The sequence below is a fragment of the Phoxinus phoxinus genome (genome assembly GCF_949152265.1).
Source record: "Phoxinus phoxinus genome assembly, chromosome: 13".
NCBI lineage: Eukaryota > Metazoa > Chordata > Actinopteri > Cypriniformes > Leuciscidae > Phoxinus > Phoxinus phoxinus.
Window position 1 is genome coordinate 25130908 of NC_136888.1, and position 11852 is coordinate 25142759.

Consider the following 11852-nt stretch of genomic DNA (forward strand, 5'->3'; position numbering starts at 1 on the left):
TCTCAACTGGTTTGGCCATGGAAATTTTTTTTATCAATTTATTTTAGGAATTTGACCTAATTCTTGAAAAAAAGAATCATTCTTATCTTATATACATACATCTTATATACATATATTGGCCTATAAGAATTAGTTTATAGCTATATATATTTGCTTTTAAAAACCAATCAAATTTATTTCATTATTGATTGACTTTATTTAAATAGGCTACACATAAATTGTAAGAATATGACTAATACTGATGAATAAACATACAGCAGTCCCAAACTAGTTTTTATGTAACTAGTAAACTACAAAAGTCATTAAAAAATATACAAAATATCACAGTGAAAATAAAGTGGCATTTTTGGGTTAAGGCAACAATTGTAAATAAATACACAACACTAGCATGAACTGTTAATCAAACATATGGAAACTGCCCCTAATTAGAGACTTTTTTTGTAAAAAGTTACAAAAATAACATACAAATGATGACCACAGATCTCATCTGACCACAGGTACTGAACAAAGCATTTTCCTCAGGCACTCTTTAATTAAACTGCGTCTGGCAGACGAGTCAACAGCTTCCACACAGTTTTTCCAAAATAAAAGTCTTGCATTAGTAAAACATAGAATTACGTTTTATGTTGTTTCTTTGACTGCACAATCCGCAACCCACCAGTCGAGAAACAATGGGCTAAATGATACCATTGATGTCATATTTTATTGAGATTTTTTTTTTATTCAAATGTTATTAAAACATGGTTTTGACTATTCAGTCTCTCCTCATTCAAGTAGACAGGAGCTGTACTTGTATGCCTACCTACACAGAAAAGAACTGCCGGAAGGCATGACCAAAATGGCCAAGTGAACTGCTTTAAAATGACTTTAATTATGCTCTCATAACTGGGACTGCTGAAGCTTATCCTGCATTAGCAGAGCCAATCTACACAAGTCAGAGGAGAGAGCTGAATCCTTTACAGAAATCTCATGAAGTTCCTCACGGCTTTACAAACACAAATGCAACATATTTCTAAAACCACACAAGCTCTGGCTTGCTTTTGGGCTACATATCATTTCCAGATGGAGGTCATGAATAAGAGTGATAGAAATAAGTTGAGTGAAACAGGAAACTAAAGAAACAAAAGGGCAGGGAAAGAGCAGGGCGCAAAAACAATCCAGTTCAACGCCACACAACTGCCCGGCTGTCAGTTAAAACCACAGCAGCATAGAGCCCCACTATGAGACACTGGGAGGTAAGGGCGACAGGAATCTATGTGTCCTTACACTAAAAACAAACAACAGAAATGTACTGTACGTTTCGTGACTTGTGCTATGGTGTGGGCGATGCAACTGTGATTCAGACTGCGATTCAAGAGCCAACACAAATAAAGAATGAAAAAAGAGAAAACAGTTGCCAACATGTTCTTTCATTCTTGACATTGTAAAACATATGTAGTGCTCTTTTTTTTTTAAAGGCTAGAGTGTGTTTTAGACACTGTAGTGTTTCCATCTGTGTGCTGTGATGCATGTGAGTTTGGCCAAAAACAGCTACAAGTCATGTCTGCCATTACCGTGTCAGTATACAAGCCAAGAAAAACACAGCAGATTCCAGAAATTTAATTGTAGGTTGAAAGGTTGCAAACCCCATTTGATGATCATTGTATTTTTTTGTACTTTAAAAACACAGCCACAAAATGAGTGTAGTGGCTTCACTGTAAGGGCAATTGACAAATAAAAATGTACACAATAAAGAAACACTTGTGCCAAGACAAATGTAATATTTATATTAATGTTGATTTCATATATGGTACTGAAAAACTTGTAGCAATAAAAAAACATGTTAATGTGAGTACACATAATTATATATACAGTCATGTGTGAAAAAGAAAGAACACCCTATTGAATTCTATGGTTGTACGTCAGGACATAATAAAAAAAAATCATATTGTCCTAAGCAGGTCTTAAAATTAGGTAAACACAACCTCAGATGAACAACAACACATGATATATTACACCGTGTCATTATTTATTTAACAAAAACTAGGCCAAAATGGAGAAGCCATGTGTGACAAACTAAGTACACCCTTACTGCTTCCATAGGAATTAAGAGTGTAAGTAGCAGTCAGGCGCTGCTAATCAAATGTCTTTGATTAACTGATCATCAGCAAGTGTGAACACCTTTATAAAAGCAGAAGTTTTGGCAGTTTGCTGGTCTGGAGCATTTAGGTGTGTGTTAACACAATGCCAAAGAGGAAAGACATCAGCAATGATCTATAGAGAAGCAATTGTTGCTGCCATCAATCTGAGAAGGGTTAAACTGCCATTTCCAAACAATTGTAAATCCATTATTCTACAGTAAGGAAGATTATTCATGAGTGGAAAACATTCGAGACAGCTGCCAATCTTCCCAGGAGTGGACATCCCGGCAAATTTACCCCGAGGTCAGACTGTGTACTAAAAAACACCCAAGAACTACACCTCAGACTCTACAGACCTCAGATAACACGTTAAATGTGCAAGTTTATGGCAGTACAATTAGAAAAAGAACGGATAAGTATGGCATGTTTGGAAGGGTTGCCAGGAGAAAGCTTCTTCTCTCTAAAAAAACCCAAAAAAAACATGGCAGCACGACTTAGGTTTGCAAATTTGCATCTGAACAAACCACAAGACTTCTGGAACAATGTGCTTTGGACAGATGAGACTATAAAGTGGAGATTTTTGGCCATAATGCACAGCGCCATGTTTGGCGAAAACCTAAACTCAGCATATCAGCACAAATACCTGTCCATCACCCTGATGGAGGGGTGATGATTTGGGCTTGTTTTGCAGCCACAGGACCTGGGCACCTTGCAGTCTTTGAGTCGACCATGAACTCCTCTGTATACCAAAGTATTCTAGAGTCAAATGTGAGGCCATCTATCCGACAGCTAAAGCTTGGCCAAAATTGGGTCATGAAACAGGACAATGATCACAAGCACAAAGTAGAATAAAAGATGATACAAAACTACACACAAAAAAAAAGAGTTGTTTTAAACCAAATTTGCGTCAAATATGGACAAATCCACCCATTGGGTTAACTTTTTAAATTTTCTTTTTAACCCAATTATTGGGTTACATGTTTATTGGGTTAAAACAGCATTTTTTAGAATTTTTAATTATTTAAAATAGTTTTTTCTTCTTTATATCAGGACAGCAAGTCATTGAATGCATGAATCACATATTTAATGTGTTTTAGATTTAATTGTTAGACCCAAACGAAAAACGACCTGTAAACCACCTCACATTATTCAACAGTTTGCGTGAACCTTTGGATAATTCCATCACTGCTGATTTACTCTACATTAAGTCATTCTCATATCAGATAATGTAAAATAATTGCATAAGATCTTATCAGTGGCCAAACCCCAGGAGCACCAGGGGAATGCAAGCAGGACAATGGCTCCCACCTAAACATTCCCTGCCCCTGAAACCATAGCTGGGCTTATCTGTGCATATCTATGTAGTCATGAATGGAAACCCCTAACTAGGGCAGATGGCAGCCCCATTCGTGTGCTAACAGCAGATTTACTTTAATTGTTCCTAATGCTCCTTTGTTTTGGGGCTTCTCCATGAGAAAGGGGGCCCAAACAAGCTGCATTTACATGTAACAATTAAACTATAATGACCCTGCAAGTGATTTATTGGCATGCGTTGGAAAGGTTTTGTGTAAACTTTGCGCTCGGAGATCTCTTCAGAAATGATTGCTAAAACACAAGCAGAGGAGAATGGAAAGGCAGACAGTTGATTTCACACCTGAAAAGTGAATTAACAGAAAGCACTGTGAACATTAAGATGGCAAAAAGGTTTCTGTCGACGTGATCGGAAAACTATCCTTATAGAAATGAAAGACAAATTATTATTTTTTTTTAAAATTTAGTTTATATTAAAAAATGAATAAAACAAAACACCGAATGTAGAACAAACATATCCACACAAATAACATTAATATCTCTTTCTCTGAAAGAAGAAAATGAACACACCCATGGGATGAAGTATGGCGTACTTCCTATACATATATATCAGTTAATACAGGAAAGACAATGGCTCCCACTAAACATTCCTGCACTTTTGTGGCTTCAGCACTTTTCCGCCTATTGACACGGTTCTCAGCACACACTGGCATCCAGCAAAACGCTGCAAACTTCTGGCCTCATTAACATCAAAGTAAATCTGTGAAAGAGCTTGTTTTCTTTTTCCTCCTGCAGGCATTAGCCAGTGTAAAATAGGCTCAATGTCCTTCCAGTGGACCATGCCATGTGAGCGTAGGACAGGAGAAAAAGTTAGAAGGCTGTGTTTTTCTTTCTGCTTTTTCCCTCTTCAGGTTAATTATACCTGAAGGGAAATCCTTTTAAATGCTCCTTGGCAGCGTGTAGGATTGGCAGGGAGATCAAACAGCCATTGAGTAAGATGCCTATAAATATAACACATTCATTTGTCTCAAATTCCCCCCCTTCAGTTCCTCTGGCTTTCTCTTTCTCAAAGCACTGCTCCCGAGGCTTTAACCCTCCTCATGTACACTGCTGAGTTCACATCTGGAACCAGATGGCTGAAGCCACTTCTGAAAGCGGCAAGAAGTCGACCTGCAGACAAGTAAAGGCAAAGAGAGCCCTTGGGTTAGACACAGTCTGTTCCAGACAGACACAACGGTCATGTTTTCAGATGATTTATAATACTGAACAGAGGTAGTCACCGCTTTATTGAAGGCCTGCTCATAGAATAGATATTTATTTGATGTTTCAGAGGTTTTTGTGCTGCGTTTTTCCAAAGCCGAAACGGTCCTGAGGATTTATTGCTACCATTTTCCTTGTAAAACACATTCTTTCTCAAATAACACACTGCGAAAATCATTATTTTAATCATTATTTTTTGGTTTACTGTAGAAGAACATTTATGAGATATTTCAGAGATAACATATCTTGAATGACGTTTATTTTTCATATTTAAATTGTGCCTGTCATCATTATTTAAACCATAAATCTAACCAAATTTAGTAAGGATTATGCTCGACATTTTTTTTTTATTAATTGCTAACTAAATTCAAAAAAAAAAAATCTGTTTTTTAAAAGTACATTTAAAACACTGTTAACTAAATTTGCTAAGAATTATACTTTTTTTAAAGTTCTCAATTTTAAACACACTTTTAACAAATCTAACCAAATGTATTGAATATTTAATATTCATTATTCATAATGTTTTACAAAATATGGGTAACAATTTACAATAACATTAGTTAACTGTCAACTGTCAATTTTATCATCTCTACACTGGTTACCTATTAAGTTCCGTATCAATTACAAAGTATTGTTACTGACCTATAAAGCCCTAAATGGTTTAGCTCCTGTGTATTTAAGAGATCTTCTATCGCCATATATTCCATCGCGCTCTTTAAGATCGCTAAATTCGAGGCTTCTGGTCGTACCTAGGATATCTAAGTCCACTAAAGGAGGGAGGGCGTTTTCACATCTAGCTCCTAAACTCTGGAATAGCCTTCCTGATACTGTCCGAGGCTCAGACTCGCTCTCCCAGTTTAAAACTAGATTAAAGACGCATCTCTTTAGCCAAGCATTCACATGATGCATCTCATACCTTTTATACTACAGTTAAATCAGATCAAATGCATTCATATTAAGAACAGCAGCTACGCTAATTATTTCCCATCTGCCTTTTTTGTTGTTATCTCGGGACGCCTGTCCCGAGATAACTCAAATAGAGTTCGTCAGCTCCAGTTATGTATCCAGCCTCTCATGGAGACTTCAGATGCCCCAACGCCTGTGATGAGACGACTCGACGCCTGTGAAGAGACGACCCAACGCCGGCGATATGTTATGCCCTAAATTTCATGATTAACTAACTGTATTTTTGTATGTATATTTTTGAAATGCATTTTCTGTAAAGCTGCTTTGAAACAATGTGTATTGTGAAAAGCGCTATACAAATAAACTTGAATTGAATTGAATTGAATTAACTACCATAGCAGTGATGCGCGGGTCAATGTATAAACAACCCGCACCCGACCGACGTTTTCAATAACCCGCCCGCAACTCGGACCGCAAAAAAAAAGAAAGAAAATATTGTACCCGACCCGCTTCCTGACCCGCGTTTTTTTAAAGTAGCTATAGTAAATGCTCATCGCGTCATGGGCCATAGACGGAGGAACTAGGGGTGCGCATTTTTCTGAATGCTGTACGATATCGCCTAGTGTTTTGTAATAAAGGCTTGATTTATTCATTTAATTCGTTTCATTTTCTTAACAATTAAGATGCTGCATGTGTTTATCCAGTCTAATCGAAGTGCGCGTTTCTCCCCCGACTTTCCCAACAAAAACCCCGCCCCCTAGCAAATACATAAAACTGACATTACTGAGCTATATGCGTTTAAAAGTAGCCTATTAAAATGGCACAATGGCATTGCTCAGTTCAACGTGTTGGGAAATCGGGCATTTTGTCCCGCGTCAGCTTTTATTCAAAAGTTAATAACCCGCTCATTTTGGATCAACCCGCGCATCACTGTACCATAGGTATCAGTGATGCGCGGGTTGATCCAAAATGAGCGGGTGCCTGCGGTCACCCGCGGTCACCCGCGGTTACGAGTCATCCAAAAATATTTTTAATGATATTCGGGTCGCGGTCGGTCGGTTAGTTTGAAATAAAGATGCCAATTAAACCTTTGTAATTTATATAGTACTAGACACAATGTTCTATGAAATACATAGGTGTACACTTTATTGGCTGAATAACTGCGCGAGGATGACGCACGAGCTCAGTCTGCAACAGAGATGACAGCGGGAAATCCTTATTTACCTGAATGTTGAGCGCGTTATTAACTTTTGAATAAAAGCTGACGCGGGACAAAATGCCCGATTTCCCAACACGTTGAACTGAGCAATGCCATTGTGCCATTTTAATAGGCTACTTTTAAACGCATATAGCTCAGTAATGTCAGTTTTATGTATTTGCTAGGGGGCGGGGTTTTTGTTGGGAAAGTCGGGGGAGAAACGCGCACTTCGATTAGACTGGATAAACACATGCAGCATCTTAATTGTTAAGAAAATGAAACGAATTAAATGAATAAATCAAGCCTTTATTACAAAACACTAGGCGATATCGTACAGCATTCAGAAAAATGCGCACCCCTAGTTCCTCCGTCTATGGCCCATGACGGGATGAGCATTTACTATAGCTACTTTAAAAAAACGCGGGTCAGGAAGCGGGTCGGGTACAATATTTTCTTTCTTTTTTTTTGCGGTCCGAGTTGCGGGCGGGTTATTGAAAACGTCGGTCGGGTGCGGGTTGTTTATACATTGACCCGCGCATCACTGATAGGTATATAAAAATCTTAGTTAATTTCAACATTTACAAATGCGTTATTATAATCAAAGGTTGTATTTGTTAACATTAGTTATTTACTGTGAATTAACATTAATTAATAATGAACAGCTGTATTTTTTATTAACTAACGTTAACAAAGATGAATAAATACTACCGGTAATTAATTTAATAACATTAATAAATAACATTAATTTAACATTAATAAATAATGTTAACTAATGAACCTTCTTGTAAAGTGTTACCAACATGTATGTTGTTTTAAAGATGTTTATATTTGTACTAAAAGACCAATACTTTTTATATATTTGTTTCTGCTGTGATTGGGATCTATTTTGAGTTACAAGTGGCTTTAATTTATTTTAAACTCAAAGTAAAAAGATTGTTTTTGTTTTGAGAAAGTATATGTTATTAAGTTGAGTGTGACTTTTTGCTTCACCAAAGAACAAACCTTGACTCTACTGTTGTAATGATGTAAGTGTAATCTAGTAGTCCAAAGCAAACACTGACCTGTCCAAGTTCTTTCGCTGCTAAGAGAGAAGCTTGTGCACTGTGGATGAGAACTGCAGATGAGCGCCGCCTCTCTGGCACTGTGCACAGACAGCACGCAGCCCTGCTGGTTGTACGACAGCCTGCATCTGTATTCCATATTTGCAACACTCCTCATTCCTTTCAGGACAGCATAATCTGCACAAAGAGAAAGAAATAATGCATCAAAACCATTCCAGGATCCACTCAACACTGTTGTAAGACCCATCTGTAATATATTAGCACGTTCAGAGACTTTAAGAGAAAAGAGTCCTCTCACAGTTGAATCTCATGTTACTACAGTAAATGTGTGAGCGCAAATGTGGGGACAACAAAAGAGCGGTGGCTCTGCCAAAATCTCAAAGTGTGGAAACTTTTTACAAGAGTTGCCGTGAACACGTTTGGACATAAGATTTGAAGATTCTTTGACAATGCTTGGCTGTTTTAATGCCTCCGTGGAGGTTTATTGTGGCCATGTGATTGATTTATGGGTGTCAAAGCTCACATAGAGGTAGCGGGAGAGTCTTACGGGGTACAAAACTTGCCCTTGAAGATGGATTGAGTTGCACGCGTTTTATGACTGAAGTACATCTTCTTTAAGGTGCCGTCAGAGACACATCATGCTGAGAGCTCTGCGTATATCTGGAATGCTTTTTTCCAGTAGTAATGATTGAATATGTATGTAATGAGAGCTGAAAACTGTTTAGAAGTGTAATTCATCACTAAAACCAATGCATTACCTCTTGTTATTGACGGCGGCAAATTCTCCAGGTGCAGACCAGATTTGTACGCATGCAAAACCTCTTCAAAGGCGACCAGGGTTTCATTAATGCTTTGCTTCAAATCCCCTGTGACCAGAATGTAAAAAATAAGCTTTCATTATACAGCCAGTTGCTGTGATAGCCAAGTTGAGTTCATCAAGATGAATTTCACAGCAAAACTCACCTGTGGAGTTCATTATTTGGTGAATAAGAGGTTTCAGCAGTGGGGGGGCTTGATGAGGCAGGAGGTAGGTGAAAAAATACCTGGGGAGGAAAATAATGAATTCATATAATTCATCCGAAACTCTGGCATGAACAGCGGGGTGATAATTCACGCTGCGAGATCAATATGCTACAAGTGATTCCCTGACACTCAGCAGGGTGGAGATTGAGAATTAATCATTACAGGCAAAGAGGGGAGAAGCTGTCCTGGAACTCCCCGCGACGACCATGCCAGATTCTTGTACAACATCTCTTTTTATTATCTGCCTCAGACAATAAAGATGGAATGTGGGAAGTACTCACCTGTAGGCATTGTAGAGGTTCCTCATCTCGTTCAAGCCTTCACAGATTCTCGAGGGGAAGCATCGCAGGGTGAAATTGCGGAGCGGAAACTGCAGCAGGCAGTCTGAGTCCTCCAGACAGGCTGGTTCTTGAATACTTGCATCATCCAAGTCTGTTAGCTTGAGTTCTCCTGACGCCATAACAAACTGCCGAGGCTGGAAATCCAGAAGGGCTACCGATCCCAGCGGCGAGTGCGTCAGGTATTGAAGAAGCCGCACTAAACCAAGACAGACCTGAGTGCAAACACAATCAATATTACTAAAACTGACAAAAACAGGCCCATGCTGTAATCATTTGTGAATGTCGATCAGTTTTTGTACAGGTAAAACCTATATATACTATTAAATAATTAGTATTATAATTACTATATACTACTATTAAATAATTAAAATGGTCAGTTCATTTGTAACCAATTTTATTAACCAATAAAACTTAAAAACACATTGTTATAGATATTTAAATTATAGATATTTTTTGTATATTAATATATTATATAATTATTATTTTTATTATATACTGGTTTTACTGACAGTATTTCTGAGATACATGTATTTGAGAGACAGCATTATATAAAGCTTGTTTTCAAAGAATGTGTGAAAGTGTATTTTGTCACTGCACTGGTAGAATGTTCCACTTGTTTGTAACTTGTTTAAACTTAAAATGTGAATTAAAAACATGATATTTGCATTGTGAATAGCATTGATTTTTTTCTTCTTCTTTTTTTTGCACCTACTTTTGATGTATTGTTTTACACCCGAATTTCCCTCGGGCATCAATAAAGTAAGTTGATCCTTCTATATGCACAACGTAAACTACATAAATCTGTAAATATGACCTGTAGTTTCACTAACTAGTCTTCACCATTATCCATAGTTTTTTTCTTATATAATGTTTTAACACTGGAGAGCATAGCAATGGTATCAAGTCCCCTTTGAATAAGAAAGCGTAGCCACGGCTCTTTAAAAACAGAGGTGGATGAAACCAAACACCTTTTGAATAACTCTCGACCACGTGTTAAGACATTTCAGAGAAGCTAAGGATGTCAAAGAGACACTCGATTACAGCCCTTTAGCTTAAACGCATTTGTCATCGTCAGAACCTATCAAAAATCAAAGGCACAGAGTATCAGCACCTGCTTCTTGTATACCAAAGTGAACGTGAAAGAAAATACTCTCTCGCCTCGTGAAACTTGGCATCTCTCCCTCAAACAGTGCAGAGAAATTATCAGGGTAAAGAAGAGTAAAAGGATGGACATCTGAGACAGACATCTGTCCCTCGGTACTATTTGATCAGGCTCAGTTGGTATGGAGATGGGGCTTCAGTTAATCCACCCAAGCTGAAGAATTCCATCCACCCCCACCTCAGGTATGCCCTGTGGGGGGACAGTGGGTGGGGAATCTCTGATTAACACTCCATAGGAGGCCTGGGGGGTGGTGCTCTTACCCGAAAGCGCTCTTCCCAGGGGCTCTGCAGGAGCTGTATCATCTGAAGTGGCATCCCCTGCTCCAGAACTGTTGTGATGCCACCAACCAGAGCGCTGTCCTGACATTGACCTTTCAGCTGGAATGAACACATAAAGTTCAGTAGATGGATAAACTGGTGCTAAATGCAATGCGTGGCACATATTAATCCTTTAAACAATTGCATATCTAAAACATTACATAACAACAGCACAACCTGGAGAGTAAGTCCAAGTTTTTCTTACCTCTACAATGTTGGGGTGCTGCAGTCTCTGCATTAACACAATCTCCTTCCTCAGTTTGAAAGAAACAAGCTCATGACAGCCCTGTGAATCTTTAAAATCGTCCATGCACAATCTCATGTCAGTGCCCTGATGGTTTACGGATTTCAGCGCCACAAATAATCCTCGCGGTAACTCTGCTTTTAACACGGTTTTAGTGTAACCTGAACCAAGAAAGTCAACAGCTTTTATGCCACTAAGTTCTTCACAACCAATAACAGTCTTAGCATTGATATAGTTTACACTGCCACTTGTGGATAATTGTGGATCCTTAAACCCTTCTAAAGATTTGATATTATCAAATGTAATGTCCAGGAGCTCAAGTTCCTGTTGTCTTTCCTTAAGTTGTTGGAGTAATCTCTCGCGCTCTGGAGTTAAACCATCTGGGCGGGCAGCATCACCAAAAGGTTTGTTCTCCTGGAGACCAAAGTGCCATTTTTTCAGAAAAACTGTTAAAGAAAAAAACAACAAAGCAAGAAGGAAAAAAGTGCAAAAGGGATTCCTTGAGAAAGTCATGGTAAGTTCTTGTAAATCCAGTCTGCACTGTCAAAATCCAACACGGTGTGTTCGGTCATACTTCTCTCTGGCACGGACAGAACGTGCGCACTGTAATTTAGTGTAGTAACTGTGAGCTGTGGTAACGCCCCTGGGCGTGTCCTACTGCTCATGGCCAAATAATCACCTCCCACACAATGCAACCTCAATTGACACACACACAAAAGACGCTCTGTGTTTTTTACCATTTCATTGACCTTTTGAAGGATGTATGTTAAAGATAATATACATTCAGACGGCCATTATCGCGAAAATAAATCCTTACAGGGTTCAGGCAAGAGGCGAACTGACTGTTAGTGAACGAATAAATAAATAAAACACACTAACATGAAACATTGATTGCTTGAAGTACAATTA

At 38.4% G+C, this 11852-nt stretch overlaps 1 protein-coding gene across 1 annotated transcript; it reads right to left on the reverse strand.

Annotated features, from left to right (window-relative positions):
• Window positions 1-1744: 1744 nt before the first annotated feature.
• Window positions 1745-11546, reverse strand: pkdccb (protein kinase domain containing, cytoplasmic b). Its single transcript, XM_079632798.1, has 7 exons — window positions 10905-11546; window positions 10643-10759; window positions 9161-9432; window positions 8820-8899; window positions 8615-8722; window positions 7857-8033; window positions 1745-4601 (listed from the first exon to the last, which is right to left on the reverse strand). The coding sequence occupies exons 1-7, from the start codon at window positions 11454-11456 to the stop codon at window positions 4498-4500; spliced, it is 1410 nt and encodes a 469-aa protein (XP_079488924.1). The 5' UTR covers window positions 11457-11546; the 3' UTR covers window positions 1745-4497.
• Between the last annotated feature and the right edge of the window lie 306 nt (window positions 11547-11852).

Coding starts and splice junctions, on each gene's coding strand:
- pkdccb (XM_079632798.1), bottom strand. CDS start 11,456: ATGACTTTCTCAAGGAATCCCTTTTGCACTTTTTTCCTTCTTGCTTTG. Junction 8,723..8,819: donor CCAAATAATGAACTCCACAG/GTGAGTTTTGCT, acceptor TTCTGGTCACAG/GGGATTTGAAGCAAAGCATT. Junction 8,034..8,614: donor GCCGCCGTCAATAACAAGAG/GTAATGCATTGG, acceptor CTCTTTGTGCAG/ATTATGCTGTCCTGAAAGGA.